The sequence below is a fragment of the Tenrec ecaudatus genome, chromosome 4, assembly GCF_050624435.1.
Source record: "Tenrec ecaudatus isolate mTenEca1 chromosome 4, mTenEca1.hap1, whole genome shotgun sequence".
Lineage (NCBI taxonomy): Eukaryota > Metazoa > Chordata > Mammalia > Afrosoricida > Tenrecidae > Tenrec > Tenrec ecaudatus.
Window position 1 is genome coordinate 49,982,745 of NC_134533.1, and position 21,250 is coordinate 50,003,994.

Genomic DNA, 21,250 nt, shown 5'->3' on the forward strand with positions numbered 1-21,250 from the left:
AGAAGTATGTGGTAAACACATTAAAAACCATTTACAAAATACTATTTTCATGAAATGATAATAGGCTTCATGTCTTGAAATGAATTGGGCACTCTCTACATAAATATGCTTAAGAGATGCTAAATTACACACAATTTCTTCAAGGGTTTTCACACTGCAATTTTGATACCTGGTACACAAATTTGAACAAGCACGGTTTTCCCTACCTTTGTAGGGCAAGTGATAGAAGCTCCAGAATGCTACTCTAAATACAACAGAAACAGTTAAGTGACCCCTCTGGACTTTCCATAAGAGGCCCTCAACGTCGGCAGATGGAAGGGCCACAGCATTCGGTTGCGATGTAGACACCAAATCATGGGCTTGCCAATGAAAGTCTTGCAGTCATCTGGGCAATTACTACACGTCATGGAGATTCATGATCTGAATTAAAACCTGTGGTAAATTATGCCTGAAGGTCAAAGAAATAACCTGAACGCCATATTCACACACCTAAACTTACACAAACATGTGTGTCTACATATGACCATGTATGTGTGCATGGGTGTGCACATATAGAGAAGACCCTTACCAAGGAGCCTGTTTTTGAACAGACACCAGAACTAATAATTCAATAAGCACTGGCTTTCAATTGTCTCCTTAAGCAGCCAAGCTCTTACCTTTCGGGTATTTTCAAGTACACTTATAGGAACTCTCCGATTTTTATCTAATGCATAAATAGCAAACAGTATTAAATTATTAACTACAAATTAGTTCTACTCCATCAAAGCAGATCTAGAAAAACTTTTTGGAAGTAGAGAGAGACTAGGCTTGTATAAAGTACAAAGCTACTTAGAAATTTTTAATTAATTTATTAATTGGGAATTAATACATATGTCATATCATTCCATAGTTCAACAGAATTGCACATTTGCTACCACAATCCGTTTCCAAGCATTCCTTTCCTACATGAATTCCTTGACATCATCTCCCTTTCACCCGCCACCACCACTGTGCACCCCCTTCCCCTCAAACCCGTATCCTACTTGCTGTCTCTGCAGGTTCATCAATCCTGGGTTTCATATGCCGAAGAAATGGAAAAACATAACACAACTTCAAGAAGGTGACCCTCCCAATGACCCAACACCTCTGAGACACACCTTAATATGTACAAACAAACAATACAAACCAAAAAGACCAATAATTTTGGAAAGCATTTCAGATCCAGCATGCATCATAGGGGGGATCTGCTGACATTGTTAACTCTTCGAGTCCGATTTATGCCTTTGATCTTCTATACTCAAGATTTTCATTAAACAGACTTCATTTGCTGCCCTGTACTGCAGACCAGTGCACAGGATTCGGGCCTCTTGTCTGTAAGACCAATGGCCCAGTCTGAGTTGGCCTCTCAGAAGGGCAGCCCCAGGAAGGAGAGGGAGCTATAAAGGTCTCTAAGGAGCCTAAGAATCGCTCTCCATCACAGCTTGTCTGCAGCTGGGAAGGATGCTTCGTTTGCTCTGGCCACCATGAAATGCTGAGCGGGGTGTCAGGTGAGTACACATTCAGAGAAATATGATTCTGTGTCAGAAAATCACCCCAGACTAGAACTAGAGCAAGCAGGCCCCAAACCAAGTGTAGGGCGGTAAAAAAGCAAGTACAAATGAAATCGGCTGGGGCTCCTTTTCCTCTGCAACATGCACGGGACTGTGAATTACTTCTTGTCAGAAGGACCTGCGATTGAACCCTGGTTCCCTTATTTACTGTCTGTCTTGATGGTGAGCTTCGGTTTCTTTAGAGACCGATTAGAGAGCAAAGCAAAACTAAACCAACCCCACTGACATCGAATCGGTTCAATTCACACTGACACGATAGGACAGAGGAGACCTGCCCCGGGGGACTTGACAAGCTGTGATCCTGATGGAAGCACACTGACGAGTCTTTCCCACAGAGGGACTGCTGGGTTCAAACGGACAACCTGGCGGTTAGCAGTCAAGCACTTGAACCACGATGCCACTAGGATTAAATAGGCCCTCAAGTACAAACATCACTTCTGCACACTGCCTGGCACAAAGGTTATGATAGCTTTCTTTGTTATGCAGACACCAACGAGTCCTACCTTATTCATTCACAAATCCATATTCAGCATCTACTGTGCACGAGGCACTTAAGATACATATGTAAACAAAGCAGATCCCATCCTCTGCCCACAAGAAGCTCACAGTCTAGTGGTGATGACAAGAATGGCATTTCCCTACTTACAACCCTAAACAAGTGCAAGCATTGGTTTGCTGTTCAAACACAAAGTACAAGTGTTCACAACGTTGAAAACATCACAATGTGAACTATAATCTACCCGAAGAACTAAGTCTGTTTAGCCAGACAGCAAAGAGCCCTGACCTTTCTATAAATCCTTTCAATATGAAGAAGTGGAGGAGAAGGTTCTTGTAGGTACAGCTTTTATGTAAAAGCTGTAGCTGGAACACATATCAATTCGACTTTTTCCACCTTCCAAGTGTAGCATAAATTAACAAATAAAAAGAAAATACCAAATGTTTCAAAGTTGAAGGATAGACAGTCATTCATCAGGTCAGTAGGAAAGTAGTCCCTGGGCTTGCTGTGCCTGGCCATGGGCCAGATCTTGGGATTTTAAAGTGAAGCAGATATATAGACCTGGCTTTGGAAATCTCTTACCTTAGAATATGGATGAGTAATGATATGTCAAAGCACTCTAATAAACGTTGGAACAAAGTGCTATTATTAATACCAGGAGGCAGGCATCCAGAGTCTGCCATGAGAGTGTGATGTGGAATAGATCAATTTCATCAGCGCTCAGTTCTAGTTTTCTATGAACATTTTTGAGTCCTCTTATACTCACAGATTCATTCACTATACGCCTTTCGGGTAATAGCTAATCTCCTTCCTCACATCTAACCAGCCAATCCTCCTGCCCCCACTTCCCGCCCATGTTTCTCCACCTGCACCTCCACACAGCACTTCAATCAATGCAACAGACTGACACGACTGGAGCTGCCCCCCTGCGACATTCTGTCCCTGCTGACGCAAATGATTTTGCAAAACTACCCATCGGATTACATCATCTCTCTTTCAAGCCCTTCAACCACATCCCATCCCCCTTATTATAGACTCCAAGCCTCACAAAGCTGCCGTGTCCTCCTAATCCTGCCCCTCTGCACTCAAACTCTCTGCCTCTCACAGCGGCTTCCGGACATACACGGTACCCACTCTGCTCGTTTGCGCACCAGGTCTTCAGAGACACTCTCTCCAACTGCTGTAACAACCCCCCCTCGCACCCTGCTTCCTGCCCCACTCACTGCTGTGGTCTCAGCTGGGCTCTTCCACATAACACCCCAAACCTCCCCACCAAACACTCACCGCCCCACACTGTCATTGGCCATGGCTTGCAAGAGCTCCATCTTTAATGCATCTTGCCTGCTGATTCCAAGAACAAGTCTTGCCCTTCCTACCTATGGACACATATCCTAAACCACAGAATCTTACTAATGAATTTTGTCTAATTGAGCATTTATTGTATTCAAATTTAAACACGATTCAATGAGAATCTCATTTGTGCCAGACACTGCCATAGATCTTTTCACCTACATTGGTTCTGAGAGAACTGCTTAAAAGAACCTCCTAAGATAAGTATTAATCCACTATTATTAAATGTGAAAAGCTCCAAGAGGTGAAGTTCCTTGCCTAAGTTCAGAAAACATTGGCAAAGCCAAGGTTACTAACCCATTCCCCAAATCTCAGTACAATCTTGCTACTAACCCCTTTTTTTCTTCGCTAATTGTTTTGGGTGTATAACTTTTACAATCCTGGGCAACCTTCACCAAGAAGCATCTGCCAAATACTGCTGTGCCAGCCACAGAGCACAGGCACAATAAAAACTCAGTTAATGGCTTTACTCCCAGACATGTCTAGAAAATGAGAGTCTTGGTGTTAAGAACCAAGACCAGTTTAAACCAATTCTAATTTTCATTTACAAGTCTGAAATTTGAACTTGTCCCTGCAAGATCAATGAAATTAAAAATATATTTTTACTCTTCCTTTTTGCTACATAAAAAAAGCTAAACACTGTAGACAATGGGTATTTAATGTCTTTCAATGTGACATTCTTAAATTCTAAAACACTCGTACAATGAGCTGATTGATGTCGCCATGTGATTGTCTCAGAGGAAAGGGTACCACTGAACAATAATGCAAGCACTTCTTCAAGGCCTGGCCTCTGGGGACCCTATCAAAGTCCTCTGGCAGAATCCCCAAACAGCAGGGCAAGATACATTTGCCTGAAAAAAACACCAGGCATTGGCATTCTCAGAGGGAAGCCATGGTGAAGAGTTAGATAATAGTTGATTGCTAGTGCTTGGAGGGAGTCTTCTAACAGGGCTGGGCAGGCTCTTATCTTAATGTCCTCAAAAATGCTTTATCTCCTTGACCCACCTTGGCCCAGCCGAGAACTCAAGAGACCATCAGTTACTTCAGCAACATTCTCTAAGCTAACTCCCTGCCTCCAGGTATCTCTAGACACCGTAACCTCCAGAACTTGAATTTCTTAATTTACTTCTATCATCCACAGCTAATAACTACCATCCTCCCCCACTACCTACCCTGTCACCTAAAGCAGTGATGAGTTTTTACTTACATGTTTCTAGTTGAGAAGTTTGTGTCCCTTCTCTATGTAGATATTCACCAATAATAAAATATTTGTGTGCTACTCTATCGATATGTCATATATTATAAAACATATAACAAAATGAAAAGTCTAAGAGAAAGAAACATATGCAGAAACTTCCAACAACCCCAATATAATTTTGTACTCATTGTGATGAGAGCAAGAGTCAGATTTGATGGCATCAGGGGTGGGTGGATGGGTGGGTGTGATGCACGGTTCCCGTTGATTACACGCTGACCTACGTGAGAAAACTGTCCAAATCCTAAGATGGAAACATTCTGCCTTTCCATTATTTGATTAACAGGCTCTCTTCCCCTTTATTCTGTGAGGTCCTTGAGGAAGATTAACGATGTAATCATCTTTGGGTCCCCAGGGCCTTCCAGGATTCAGCTCGGGTAACAGTTGCTGAAACAATGAACCAAGATTTGGGATCATCTCCGATGTGCCTGGGGTAGGGTCAGCAAGCATAACTTGCGACTTTATAATGCATGATTCCAATAAGTTCCAATCACGGGGTTACAACGTGAGGAGCGTCTCCGGGAGATTTACCCCATGGAAGGCCCTTGTCTCTAAACCTTCAGGGATTAACAGCGGGAGCGACACAAAACAATGGCTCCAGGCATATGCTGTAGGATATAGATCTCCATTAGGAGCTACCTGCAAACACCTAGATGTAAGGGCTCTACTTTGGCGATCTGAACATCTGAAATTTATTTCAAACGCAACGAATGATTTCAAAAATACCTATTGTTCTTATAATAACATGTACTTATATCAGTATAACCAAATATTATTACAATCCAAGTTATATTGCTTTAGTCTTTATAAAGTACTATCTAACGCCACGTTTAATCTCCCCAGTCATTTGGTGAATTAGGTCTTCTTTCTTTTGGTTACCTTTCTATTGTGAAGTGGAGGAAAGTTTACAGAACAAATTGGTTTCCATTCAATAAGTCATCTGTTTTAATTCAATACATCAATTGCAGTTCCCACAATCTGACAACACTCTTCCCACTTCCTTCCTGGGTTGACTGTGTCAATTTGTCCTTTTTACACTGTTTACAGTGTTTTTGTTTACCTTATACACACATCTATTATTTGGCTGAAAATTGAGCCAAGGAGACACGTGTTGTTCTAGGCTAAGGGTCATAGTACTGGGGGGTTCCACCTGTCTCTATCATTCAGTTAGGCCAGTCATTTTTTTAGACATTATTTAAAAGTTCTCTGCACCATGAGCAAAGAAATTTGGGTGGCTTTCCTAGCAAGTGAGAGAGCCAAGACCAGACTCACGATCTCAATACCTAGGCAAGGGCCTTTCACTACGTCAATGTCCTTGGAGTTGTCCAAAAAAATTAATAAAAGAAAAAGAATAAGAATGGTCAGGTGCAATGCCAGAAGGCAGGGCCAGGTTAGGGTAATTAACCACCAAAGCAAACTCCTAGGGTGAGAGGGGGAGTCCTTAAGGCAGGGGTCCTCAAACTTTTTAAACAGGGGGCTAGTTCACTGTCCCTCAGACCGTTGGAGGGCTGGACTATAGTTTAAAAAAAAAACTATGAACAAATTCCTATGCACACTGGATGAGTTGGCTGCTAAGCAGGACTGGCAGCGGCAGCAAAAACACCCGTGGCCCGGATAAATGTCCTTGGCGGGCCACATGTGGCCCACGGGCTTTAGTTTGAGGACCCCTGCCTTAGGGTATATTGGATTATATACTGGGCGACTAAACTCAAGGCCAGCTGTTCCAACACACTAGTGAAATATGAGGTTATCTGCTCCCATAAAGATGAACAGCCTGGAAACGGTAGGTAGGTAGTAGATCTTCTCTACCCATTGAGTGAAGGTCACTTTGCAACAGAGTCAACATGATGGCAGTACACACCTATTGTTTGGCTGAAAGTTAAGGGTGTTAGTCCCTCTGCCTCAAAGGTCTCTTGTCCACATGCACATTGCTTTCATGTTACACTTTTTTCTACACTGCTTGACATTTTAACAGTTTGGGGGGTTCTTAATTAATAAGCATCTTCTTTTTAATAAGACATTTACCTCTGGGGGATTTAGGTGACTACCAATCATTGACCAACATGTGCTGTGAATTGCTCTCCTTCTGGTGTAACCATCAGAACTGCAGCATTTGAGCGGCTGTGAAGTGTACACAGAAGAAGATTTGGGTGAGGATGACGAGGGCAGCCAATGCACAAATGCGCTTGACATACAATGGATGGATGCATGGATCTTGAGAGTTGTACGAGCCTCCAATAAAATATTTTAGAAAAAGAAAGTTGGGAATGACAAAAAAAAGATTTAGGGACATGCGGCCTATTTGGGGTATGTTGGGTCCAGACAAGGTTCAGTTGGGGTCAGAGAGAAGCCTGGGGATTGAGTAACGAAGAAAATAGCAAGAAATGGTTTAAATCTCTAAGTCTCTCTTTTTATAATACCATCTGCTAAAATTAATGGGGCATAAAAGACTAGGCCAATTATTCAAATAGAGATGGGTGGAGCCCTCAAGATGATGACCATTAAACTCAACACACCCATTACTCAATTTTCAGTCAAACAATAGAACGGGACAATCAGGAGGACAGAAAGAGTGGAAAGAGACCCACTCCTTTGACTAATCAATCTCTACAGATCAAAAGGCCAGTGGTAACCCCACTGAAGCGCTCCGAAGGGTTAGGAAAGGAGAAAGTGGAAACAGACAACACAGGGAGGAGGTAGGTATTACTTTGTTGTTGTTGTTGTGTACCATCCAGTCAGTAAGATTCATGGTGACCCACGTACAATAGAGTGAAACCCTGCTCGTCCTGTGCCAATGTCATAACTGTGCTTCTGTTTTAGCCCATGATTTCAGCCTCGTGTCGATCGTTTTTGAGAGCCTGCCTCTTTTTTGCAGCCCCGCAACTTTACCAAGCGTGATGTCCTTCTCCAGGGACTGGTCTTTTACGACAACACATGCAAAGTCTCACCCTCCTTGCCTCTAAGGAACCTTCAGCTGTACTTCCCAGACAGATCTGTTACCCTGTTAGCAGTCCACTGGACTTTCAATATTCTTTGCTAGCACCATCGTTCAAATGCATCGATTCTTTGGTCTTCTTTGTTCCATGTCCAATTTCTACACCCAGAGGAGGCGATAAGTGATAGGATATTGAAGAGATTGCAACAATGAAACACAACCGCGTACAAATTATGGAATGTGAAACTGCTTATCTGATCTGTAAACCTTCACACAATTCACAGTATTTCTTAATTAATGGATATTCTTTCATTGAGTAAATATAGTGGACTGAAAAATATATTCACTAAAACACACAACAATGAAATTGTTATTTTTCCTCCTTGGTTTATAGCTGGATTGCACTAACCAGTCTCCCTCATGAGGGATAGCAAGGTATAGGATATCTTGCCAGGAAACGTAGCAAGCTCTGACCCCAAAGCCTCCACCTCCTAATCTTCTGTTCCCCTTTCAATCCCATCGTGACCTGGAAGATGTACTACACATGGGGGATCTTAAGGAGAGGGAGCCAGGGTCCTTTGATCAATGCTTCGAGGAAAGCCACCTGCGATGCAGAAACATGCACTTGAAGAAGAGCCCTAAGCTCCTCTGCTGGGAAAAGCCCCAGAGCATGCAGTTTTATTATCTTTTGTTTTAGTTTCTTCCATTATTAGTTGGTCAAAACTAAAGACAGTGGGACCTGAGACAACCAGAACTCAACAGACCTGCCTTGTGCTCAGTCTTACAAGTTTTCGACTTTTGACAGGATGCAGAAGCACCACTGGTCTTTTGCTTATTTTAGTGAAAAAATATTTGAGTTTTCTTTCTCAGATAAGTTTCTGCCTTACATGGGATAAATGATAGATAGACAGACAGACAGACAGACAGATGATTGACAGACAGAGGGACACACTGGTTTATCCTCTTCGTGCATAAGTTAGGTGAAAATTACAATTTCTTTCTTGTCATGTGGTAAAGAAAAAGCATTCTGCAGCAAAAACAGTAGTGCAATTTCATGGAGTAAAATGAACAGAACGCATTTCAAACTTGAATGGCCCTAAGGATGAACCAAAAGGAGCTGAAACAGCCCCTGGGAAACAAACGCCATACTTTCCAAAGCAGCCTCTGAGCAGCTAAAAGGAGATGAATCTGATGAATAAAAAGGCATGGTACAAAAAGAGACACTAAGCTAGGAGCTTCTCCCTTCCCCTTTCCCTTCCTCAAATGCTCCTTCGGCAAAGATGTCTGAGCGTTCATCGCGGCCCCTCCGCCGTGCACGGTGCGAGGGAGGCTCAGTGAGCCAGAGATGCTCCTGCCCTCACGCAGCTCCTCTTGTAAAGAAACAAAACCAGAAAATAAACCTTTTTTCAGGAAAAAAACCCAGCCCAGTTTTACACAGCAAGTTGCTGTGAAGAAAGTTCAAAGAGGCTAATAAAATGAGGGAATAGCTGGGGGAGAAGCGGAGATACTCTTGTGACAGTGAGGTGAGACCTTTCTGAGTAAGTGATGTTGGAGCAACAATGGAATGCTGATTTAAAACCCAGATTTGCAAAGAGTGGGTGAAGAGCAATCAAAACTGAGGAAATAACGATTGTTCAGGTGTGTTCAATGAGCGCGAGGCATGTCAGTGTGGCTGGAGAAGTGTGAATATAAGAGAGAGAGGTATCAGACGCACACAGAAAAAGAGGACCCCCACAAGCCTGTGGACCACTGCACAAGTTTAATCCAAAGGGTCATCGTAGCTGATGGACACGGTACTTTCAGAAGCTCAGTGTGGTAATATGATGGAAACACGCACTACTCGAGGCAAGAACGGATGCCATCGCAATCAAGTTGAACGATAAAGGACATCTGGATTAGGTTGGTGGCAGGAACACTAGCCAGACGTGAGTGGATGCTTAGACACTTTGGAGATAAGTCCCACAAGGCTACCAGTAACAGCATATGTTGAAGGTAAGGGAACAAAGACTCAAGGATGCTGTCTCAGTCATCCGCAAGCAACTAAGTGGATGGAAGCATAGACTGAGACTGGGGGGAAAGCACATGATGCTCTCTGCTCCCCAGAGTCTGGAACTCAGGAGAACGGTGCAAGATGATCATCCAGCTACCGGGCAGGGTCCACCGGGTAGCCCAAGAACCTAACAAGTAACATTCTCATCTCAAAGAAACATGAAATAGCCCCAACCTTATGAAAGAATTTCTATAGTGTGATTTTTAAAAACGCCTATACAAAGCATTTGGCATTTCATCCATTTTTTGCACGTACCATTGGATGACCTTCATGCAGTGACAGTACACTGAGCAACCAGCACCACTGCCTGCTTCCACGTGAACAGACCAGGGCTGACCAGGGCCCCAGGTGCTTCCAGAGTGCTGCCCTCCAAAGCACAGAGCTAAACAATTAACCCCTCACAAGCCAAGCTGGTGCTTCCAAGCCAGCGTTACTGAGGATCTGAGCCAACTGAAACCAAGGCAACACAGACTCTGAGCTTTGGGGCAAAGAATTCCCAGAAGGAAGTTATAGGTGTTACGAAGAGGCCACAGGATAAGTGGATGAGGGCGATGGAGCAGGTGTTTTTACAAAGTTGCCTTGGTATAAAAAGAGAAGCAGAGACAGAGAAAGTCAGGTCGGGGATGAAGGCTGTATCCGCTGCCAGGAGGCAGGTGACGGGGTTATTATGAGCAAAGCAAGGCCTAGAGACCTCTCTGTCTTTCAAAGAAGTTAATGGAGACCCAGGTCCCAGACTTCTCCCTTGGCGTTGGGTTAAATGAGGAGGAGAAGTAATCAGTCATGGCACCCTTATTTCAAATGCCCTGAACCTGCGAGGATACCATGGGCATGAGCTAAGGTTTCGCTGTTGACGTTAGCTGTGATCAAGTTGGCCACCAACACGCGGTGACCCCAGGTGCAGAGTACAACTGTCCCCATGGGGCTTTCTCAGTTGAAAGCTTTACGGAAGTAAAATGCCAGGATTTTTTTGCCCACCGATCCACTGCCTGTGCTTGAACCACCAACCTTTCTGTTAGGAGCCCACTACACAGTGCTTCCACCACTGAGGCTCCTTTCCATTTAGCTATAATGAACCATCAGAAGAGGCTTTTGATTCATGTGCTGTCCGCGGAAAGTCCAGATGGCAACAGAGATGGAAGAACTTGGCTCATGAACACACACCTTGTAAATTTTCAAAGCAAGAGTTACCCAGTTTCTCCTTGGATAATTAGAAATGTAGTCAGGCACACTGGCCCATTCCCCCACGCAATTGCTTAATCAAGAATTTGCCAGGTCTTGTTTCTATGGAAGTGTTCATGCTCGCCTCTGCATCCAGTAAAAATCTAGCCGCTCAGCTAGTCTGAGAGCTGCCCTCTGGGCGAACTCTGATCTCTGCCCCTCTGCCAGCCTCTGAACACTCGCAGAGCCAGCCCCTCATCGCCTGCAGTCAAGCATAAAAAAGCTATAAGCCGCATTCCTTCCTGTGGTTCCACCATTACAGTAGTATAGCTTTGTAACAGAAAGCAGACCAGATCATACCAACAGGGTCTAAAAATAGTGAGATAGATAAATATATAAACATAACTCCATTCATATTTTTCAAAAGAAAGACTGAGCAGATGGTTATAAAGGATGACATCTAATGTTGTGTTGCCAAGGATCTGCCCCAGAGGAAAGGAAAATAAGCTGACAAAGTATGGACCATTCCTCCGTATGAAAATATTCTTCCCCGATACTTGTCAGATCTCCCCCAACATGCAGATACGGAAGCCCATCAAAACATGAGAGAGGCTTCTAAAAGCTCCTGGGAAAATGTCATTATCTTTCCATTCTTTTTCCACAAACTTTTTAATGCCCCCTCGTATTAGCCTCAATCAGCACACACTCCTCCAATTCTAAGAGTTATCCCTATAATTATATTAATATTTCTATTGATGATCCAGAATAAAAATAATGGTAATATCGGTACAAGAATGGCTTATTCTCACCTTCCTGACATGATTGCTGAAGACAAAAATGGGTGTGTAAGTAAATATGGTGGAGAAAGCTGATGGTGCCCAGCTATTAAGAGATAGAGTGTCTGGGGTCTTAAAGACTTGTAGTTAAACAAGGGGCCATCTATCAGGGAAGCAACAAAGCCCACATGAAAGAAGCACACCAGCCTGTGTGTTCATGAGGTGTCAATGGGAAGAGGTATCAGAAGTTCAAAAACAAACAACCAAATTGATGTGAAGAGCATTGATGTAGTCGAGACACAAAACCCACATAACTATCCCCTAGTTCTTTAACAATTCATGTCCTTACTATTATGGTTTCTGTTTTATCTCATTAATCATGTTATATTTGTGTATGTCCTTTGTACATGTAAGATCATTCTGTACATAAAGCCAAGAGAAATAACCCTTCAGAAAGAGTAATAGGAGTAATGGTTCCCTGAGGTCATGGGAAGGGAAGGGAGGAATAGAAAGCAGATACCATTGAGGACTGCGTAACCCTACTCAATGGGATTGGACAACAGAATTATATGTGAATTGATATACTGGATTGTATAAGATATGTCACAAACACCAAAAAAAACACACAAAAAACTATTATAGGGAAGAAAAAGGGTTCCTGGAGGTAGGGGAGGGAAAGGAAGGAAGGGATAAAGGGGAGCTGATATCAAGGAGTTCAAGGAAGAAAATGTTTTGAAACTGATTATGGTAGCAATTGTACAATACTGCTTGATGTGTTTGAACTATGGAATGTTTGATATCTGTGAGAGCTCCCAATAAAATGTTTAAATTTTGTTTTAAAAATAATAATAATAGTAATGATGGTATTTTATTAATTCAACTATCTCATTATCATCTTAATTGAGAAATCCATTTTCTCATGCTGAGTTGGCCATGCTTATTTGCGACACGCGGTCAGCAAGAAATCTATATCCTCCCAGCACAGCCAGAGCAGCCTACTAAAGAGCCACACATTTTCTCCACTCCCAGTTCTGTAAGGATTGAGTTGACGGTATTCTTCTGAATCCTAAAGACTTGGGTCAACTAATTCAAGGAAGGTTAGCAGTAGGTTGAGCCTAAATTATGCTATGTAGCAGAGGGTCCTACTCCCAAAGTTGAGTGGTTTACAAAATACCATAGGCCACGTGTTCATCACATATCAGTTTCCCACCACACCACGTCATCTTATTCTAAGACATCAGCTGAAAGGGTTCTGGGGCATTGTCAGTTGTGTGTCTTATCTTACGGAGAAGGGCGGGATATGGGAGGACTGCACAGTTGCTCGTAGAGCTTCTATTCTGAAACTGTGTGTGCCATTTTCACTTGGACTTCACTGACTGAAGCAAGTTTGATAGCCAAACCTGGCATCAGTGGGATAAGGGTGATGGAACTAATGTTCTGAACAATAATACAATCCCCCAGGTGCAATAAAGTCAAGAAAGCGACCCACAAAATGCAGAATCTCCCCTTCAATACTTGCACATGGCCTGAGCAGGGGCAGCATGAGGAAAGACGTAAAGCCTTGGAGTAAATAGATGTCTGGTGCGTAGTGTCCTTTTATAAAAACTCTTATAATAATACATCATTTTTTGGTACTAAACATACTTGTACACATGCTGCCATCAACATTTCCAAAACAATTTCTTTCTACTTGAGCCCTTGATATCAGTTCCTCATTTTCCCCTCCCTCTCTCATGAAACCTTAACCAATTACAGTATTATTATTACTCTTTCATGTCTTATACTCTCTATTGTCTCCCTTCACCCACCTTTCGGTTACTTGTCCCCCTGGGGGGGCTATATATCCAACCTTGTGATGGATTCCCCTTTCTCTCCCTCTCCCCCTCCAACCATCTCCCTACCCTCAGGATAGCACTACTCCCTATTTCACCTCTCTTGAGTCTTTGTGTTCACACTTATCAAACGGAGACACTCTAGCCCAGTGTTCTCGGCCTTCCTCATGCCATGACCCTTTCATACAGTTCCTCATATGTGGTGACCCCCAACCATAACATGATTTTCGTTGCTACTTCACCATTGTCATTTTGCTACAGTTATGAATCTCGCAATCCCTGTGAAAGGGTCATTTGACCCCCAAAGGGGTCAGGACCCACAGGTTGAGAACCACTGCCCTAGGTAATCATGCCACTTTATCACAATTTATTGTGAAATACTAAATTTATTTTGAGGCTCTGAAAAGAAAATGTATATAAAAGTAGTTTCAGAGCATTGTATCAACATTTTACACGTTGCAGTGCTGTTAACACCAGAAGACAACACCATGCATATGACGTCACATTGCCCTTTTTAAAAAAAAGTAAAATAAATAACTTAACCGAAGCAAGACACTAAGTTTCTGAGAATCTAAACTATGTGGCCTCCAAGTTCAAGCAGTGAGATTATGAGCATGACCCCAACTGCTATACTTTCCTCAGACACAGCTTCTAATTTACACTAACGGCTCAGAGAGTTCTTTCAGAATAACCAACTGGAAATATTATCACAAAGGGAAAAAGCCTGGACAGACTGCTATCAGATTCCTAAACCACTAAACTCCCGTGACAGGCATTTTCAAAGTGGGGAATGTTTCTGCATGAGTCTGATGAGGCAAAGGAAACGACCTCCTGTCAATCGCATCATAGTTGACAAAGGGTCTTATTATCTCCAATTGATTGGCCCAGAGTCCCCATTGTCTTCTCTTCCAGTGGTTTCTAAAGCAGTCTCTGCAGAGCAGGAGTCTTTAGTGCACCTGATCTCTGCTACTACCCTAGGGAGTAAAGAAAATTGAAAGTATTTTGTACTTCTTTTCCACTAAGAGCCTCAGTAAGCTTCGTAAGACAGCTTGGACAAATGTGTGTAATATTTCGTTTCAATTTGCAAGCCATCCTCACTCATCGTGGTTGTAATAATATGGGTCATTCTCACTCCATTTACTTGGGGGTGGGGGGAATTAACTCACCTTCAGAAGTTCTTCAGTCTCTAGTTCTCCCTAGGCGACAGTGAAACAGTGAGCCCAGCCCCAGACCATCTCAGGGACCCAGGTAGGTGGATGGTTGCTTCCTCCAAGCACCCTTGGTTAGACCAATGCTCAGGACTGAGCTAGAGAAATAGCCATCGACACATATGTACAGTTAACCATAAAGAGAAGAGGAAACTGTTTGTTTTTGTTTGGTTGGGGTTTTTGGTTTTTGATGTTTTTGGTTCTTCCCAAACTGCCTCCTCCCTCTTTTTGTTCTCACCCCAATTTGGTTCAAGAAAAGGCCAAACTTCCACTTTAGGGATGAACACAGTTAGCCAAGGAAAAGCATCCTATTTCCCTTTTCCAAGGAAGAGGTGAGGGGACAAAGCCTCAGCCCAAACAATAAGACAAGGGAGCCTTTCCTAGAAGGTAGGAGAGGAAGTTTCTGGGAAGAATTGTCTTGAGCATAAAATGGCATAATCAATCAATCAATCTCTCTCTCTCTCTCTCTCTCTCTCTCTCTCTCTCTCTCTCTCTCTCTCTCTCTCTCTCTCTCTCTCTCTGCTGTTACAAGCACACCCTGACTATGACGGCCACTGTGTAACCAAAGCTCCACATATTAAAGATGGCAGACAGAAAAAAAGGGGGCATTTCTCTAAATGCTTCATTCATTCCTCATTGTCCACCTGATATTCTTACTTGACACTCTGAGCTACATCTTCATGCCTCAGATTGACTCCACTGTTCAGCCATTTCTCCTTAAGTGCCATCTTTCCCTCCTTGCTCTTATGGAAAGCATCCGTGATAGACAAAGAAAAGCCTACAGTCCAAGTGCACTGTCATGACGGTACCACAAGAGCAGGTGCACAGTGTGCTGAGCAGAAGCATGCTCAGGAAAATCACTCATCACAAAGCAGAGCCTCAGAGGGAAAGGGCAGCTTCACTCACACCGTTGAGTCCTCAGGGAACTGACTATGTAATAAACATTGTACCAATACAGACAGACTTGTACTAATACAAGGAATTCCAAACATCATTAATACCAGGAATTTTCTCCAAGATTTTACCACACCTCAATAGTTAGTGGGGGTGGGTCAGGAATGGAAGGCACATTGGCTCCAATGGTAAACAAACAGGTTTTCCAGTAATGAGCAAGCTTCAAATTGGTTTGGGGCTCTTTTTATAGTTTTCCACAGTTTATCCCAATGTATATCAGCCAAAAATGTAAGAAACGAAATTTTCTAAATCATCATCTCACATAGCAGATAAGATTTAACCATGATGAATGGAAAGGAGACTGTTAAGTTTTCATTTTTAAATGATATTAATTTCTTGATAAAAATCAGAACATACGGTAAGACCTAAAAGTAACAATTATCTATAACAATACTAAGGAAAAGATGAAAAAAGATTCATAGCTAAAAAGAAACATCAATTCCCAGAGACACATAATCAAATTCTAATCTATAAAGGTGAACAAGAGAAACAAACAGATGGGAAAGGAAACAACGCATTAGTTAAATTATGTTGCTACTGAGTACCTCGTTAATAATAAAGAAAATATTCCAGGAAAAATGTTGAAAATAAAGCCCACTTACCAGGTATTAATGACTACAGGTGATAAGATATATTACATGAACAATTAAAGATGTTGTTAGTCAAATCAAAAAAATAACAATAATAACAAGGGATAAACAATAAGACACACAAGACAGAGGTCGTTCTCTCTGGTCATTTAAAAGAATAAAAATAAAGTTGCTGAAAGAGTCATCAAGTAATACTTACCTTGACCTTGAGGACACAAACTACCTGGACTTGACCATTGCATTCGATTCAAGATGACCACTGTTCTAGCCAACACAGATGCTCGTGGTCACTGAACGCGTCAGAAAAGGTTGGGCACAACCGAGTCAGAGACAAGGACAAGTTGTCATTTTACTTATTGGAGCTTCCCTAAGCTGATGACAGTAAGTCAGAGAGCAACTAAGTAGTGAATGGGCTCGTGTATGGTGACACTGTGACACACAGAAACTTTTTAAAGGGGGTGGGGACAGCGAGAGTATGATAAAGGCGATCTCTCTATAGCTTGTTTTGCTAAACAGAGTGTGCTGTGCTTACCACTCAACAGGGTGCAGTTTTAAGCTTGGAAAGTGATGTCAACCTAAGTTAGAGTGGAAATGGGAATTATTGGTATTTAGGGCACCAACCCAAAAATCATGTGCAAACTTTGTGACTTCAGGGAGAGATTTGGGATTTGGCAGACCATGAATCAATCATTAAGAAATCCAACTCATATAATACAATTTTTTACTATGAAACTGAAAGAGATGGCGCTTATAAACTAGTGCCAAAATTCCAAAATAGGGTCTACCGTGTGACATTTCGTTGAGCTTGGAGATAACCACACACATGAAACGATGTGCCTCTGGGTCTGTGTGCACAGATGTTCTACGCAAAGGGAACAGGATTGTGGTTCCACTGCTTCGGGCTGGCTTGAAATTTCATCACTAGCTTCAAAAGTTTTTCTCCCTCTTGCTACACCAAAGCAGCCAAGAAAAACAGGAGAATGGAGACCCCCTGGTGCATTGATAGGATTTCGTATAGGCTTATGATTTCTCATATAAGTTGCAAAACCAAATGATGTTTCTTACTCTTCAACCGCATCTACATGTTTCTCCCAACTGATTTCATTAAGTGGTTACTAACCTTCACAGTAGGCAGAGTCTCCCTGGACAGATATATAACCGCTCTTGCATTCACAAGTAGCTTTTGTATTCCAGTTTTTGCACTCTGAGTTTTCGCCACATTTAGGTCCTTCGGCACAAAAATTATGACCTGAGAAACAAATATATTTTACATTAGACAAGGAAGGAAGAAAAGACGCCCAAATAATAAAACATACGACACTGTGACTCTGTGTTACTGTGTATGCAAACAGACCTTACAAAGACACAAAGGGTATCTGGGTAGGAGTGGGGGGAGTGGGACTAGGAAATGGCTAAATGATATTACCCTTTCCCTAATACTCAAAAGTATTAATATTTGGATTGACTTTAGGCTTTAGTCCATGATGATACTGAATCTTTACATTTATTATTATTAATTATCATTAGGGATTTAATACATATATTTCATATTTCAATTGCATCAGGTAGAATGTACAATTGCTGCCACAATCAGTTTCCAAACATTCTTTTTCTACATGGACCCCTTGACATCTCTCCCTTTTACCCCACCTGCAGCACGGCATCCCTGTCCCCCCCCCCCATTATTCTACTTGCTCTCTCTCTCTAAGTTCATCAATCCTAGGTTTCATACACTGAAAATAGAAAAGCATATAACATAGCTTCAAGAGAGTGACTTCCATTGACATAGCATCTCTGAGACACTCTAATATGAACAAACCAAACCAAACCATTGTAGTCACCTAGCTTAACATGAAGAACTCAATCCTATTTCAAGCTGCCTTTAACCCCTGCTAGCCGTTGTCCCCCATTCTCGTATTCCCTCTTCCAAGGTGTCTCCAGACCCTGCCAGCCCAACTAGCAAGAACTGTATACTATCTTATAAGACCTTGAATGAGTACCTGTCGCTGTGCTGCTCCCCACAACGTTACCCTCCAAGCCCATAAGGAAGTAACTGCTAGAATATCCAGCCCCTTGAGGCAGCCCCTATTTAGCCCCCTATTTATCTAAAAATCTTGTCATTTCTTTTATCTGGATTAAGAAGGTTCCAGAAGTTCCCACTTTCAGTTTAACTGTTCAATAATGGCTTTAATGATTAAAATAGTGGTGTGGTTGATCTCACCCGTTTACAAAACAAAATAACTAAAACATACAGAACATTTTGGAAGTCAGATCAGGTCCAGCCTGCATCATAAAGGGGATCTACTGACAAAGTTTTAACTGTTCAGGTCGGATTCATGCCTTTGATCTTCTATACTCCTCTCTCCCGAGTACGCTGTCTAGTGACCACTGTCCTCCCTTCCCTCCATTTTACAGAGGGGGAGTTCTTCAGGGTCTTACTTCCTAAGTAGCTTCACAAACGAATCCTGGGCTCCCCCTGTCATCCGTGGCCTTCCGCACACTGGAGTCTCATCATTTAGGCTCTGATAATGATCCCTCCTTCGACTTCAGATTTTATGGATTCCAATCCTTCAGTGACTGATGAATCTTTTTATAGACTTCTTCCATAGTCAACTCTTTCTAATTATAATTGTATCTAATTCATCGTGCATACAAAAGAGTATGTAAAATGGACATACATGATTTACCTAATAATAAAGTTAACACAGTCATAATAGTAGCATTATATCTTGATTCTATCTGCTTGATGACATACATGAAATTGAAGGAAATGTTTTTTTCTGATTTTTTTAAATTCAGCTATTTGAAAGCCTGTGGTTATAGTTCATTCATTTGTCAAAATTGTGTAATAATATAACATATTAATATATCAAAATATATATCATCCATTATGCTACTGATGGACAGTTGGTTGCAGGATTTTACACTACGTATACTGCTACCAGATAAATTCTTGGCCTTGTTTCCCAGGAAATATACCCATTCCATCGTCTTCCATCGTCTTCTATTCAAACACATCCAACACGTTCTTCGGTTTCTATTCCTTCTTGCATCTCAGACACTCCCTTCAAGGATATTTTCTTTTCTTTGGAAAGCCTCCTTCAGACGCTCTTTCAGAGAGGATCTGTGGGTAGTAACTGGGCCCAATTTTAATTTGTACCAATGTATCATGATATCACCCTCATATCAGAAAACTATTTTCACTAGGCATTACATTCTTTTCTTTCAAAACTTGGAGGTATTTTTCCCACAGTGCTAACGCTCTTTAGAAGACAGCTGTTGATCTAGCCTAATACTCACGTCTTTGCATATGACTTGCATTTGTTACATGAATGATTTGATTAAGACGTTGGGTGCTTGTTTCCTTTGCCGTTGTGTTTGGCCTGGTGTGCTTCCGCTGCACTCCGAGGGATCTAGGTCTGAGCTTCTTTGATTCCTTGGGGTTCCTGACTAAACAGTGTCTTTCGACATTTGGTAAATTTTCAATATTATATTTTCAAACATTTCCTTTTAGCCATTCTCATTATTCTTCTCAGGTATTCCATTTAAATAGATATTGTTACTGCTCAGCCTCTCTTCCTTATGTTATATTCACTTTCATGTCACCTCTTTTCTCCACTGTGCTGAATTCTCAGTCCCTTTCAGACATATCGTTCGGTTTACTAACGTTCTCTCTTGAGCTATGTCGTAAATACTCCTTAGTAAGCATTTTGACCTGCAGACTTCAAGGGTAGCAGCCCCAAGAGCAACCACTATGCCACGGGGCTCCTTAAGTAGCCCATGCTTTTAAAAAATGTTATATTTGCATTTTATAGCATTCTATTTGATTCTATTTTTAGTCTGCTGGTTCATGTCTGATAGTCTTTCTTTGTCACCCCTCAGTTTCCTCTTATATTTCTGTCAACATATTATACATCAATATTTTAAATTGACAAGTCCAATAGGTTCATTCTTTGTTTTCGATTTACAGTTAGCTCTTCATTCGGAGTTTTACCCCAGGTGGATTATGTTCTGATGTTTTAAGTAATGCATCAGTGTTTGAGCTCACATACTTTGGAACTCACATAATTTAATTTATGGAAATGATTTGCATCTTGTTTTTTACATTTCCTATGGGAGGATTTGTGTTTCCTTCCCACAAGAAGCAAGGGTTGTTCCTCTGGGAACAATCAACTCAAGTGAACTCTGAACTACTTTTTCCTCTGATATGTAAGAATTAAACCACATAATAAAAAAGAGAAAAATCTGTCCCTAAGCATTCATCCTTTCCAGTCGGAAATCAGGGGCTCCAATGGAAGGGTTTCCTCCTCCCGACCTCTGCATTGAATCGAGGCAGGTAGCTCTCCTTGTGAAGAGCTTTTTCATAGTTCACTCACTGAAAATTCCCCAGAGCTCGTGTTTTATGAATCTCCTAGAAATCCTAGGATTGGCTCCTTGTCCACTTATACATGGAGTATTAAAAGCCAGTTCTATTCTACCAAGGATGAGAAATTGCCCTCAGAGGAATGCCTGCGCTTCAGTGCTTATGTTCATGGAATCACTTCTTTTCCTATTGGATCCCTCAATTCCCCTCCCCCCACCCATTTAAGTGACCAGTTCTAGAAAAGTTTCAAAAACCACAGGTTTCATAGTAGTTTTTATGTGAATTAGAAACAGTTGATTATACCTCCCATAAACCAAAGCAAGCTCACTGCTATGGAGTCAATTCTGGCTCATGCCCTCTAGGGCAGGGCAGTCGCACCTGTGGGGTGCTGAGCCCATAACTCTTCACTGGAGTGGAGAGCTCATCTTTCCCGAGAGGAGTGGCTGGTGGTTTGGAACTTCAGACTCCACGGTTAGCACCTCATAGAGTAACCACTATGTAACCAGGGCTCCTAATTCCTCCTATAAAAGTTATGAAATTTAATTATGAGTTAAGTCATATGAAGGTACTTTAACATAAAATCACCACTAGTATTAATAATCGCCATGTTCTAGCTTACACATCAGGAGCCCTGGTGGTGTAGTGGTCACGACTTGGGCTGTGAGCCATAAGGTCAGCAGTGTGAGACCTCCAG

The 21,250-nt window shown here is 42.0% G+C and overlaps 1 protein-coding gene across 1 annotated transcript in view; it reads right to left on the reverse strand.

Annotated features, from left to right (window-relative positions):
- The window catches only part of NELL1 (neural EGFL like 1), a 989,599-nt gene that overhangs the window by 677,258 nt on the left and 291,091 nt on the right, over nt 1-21,250 (reverse strand). The window contains exon 12 of the mRNA XM_075547696.1: nt 17,314-17,442. Within this exon, the coding sequence (XP_075403811.1) occupies nt 17,314-17,442 (129 nt within the window). The remainder of the gene's footprint in view (nt 1-17,313; nt 17,443-21,250) is intronic.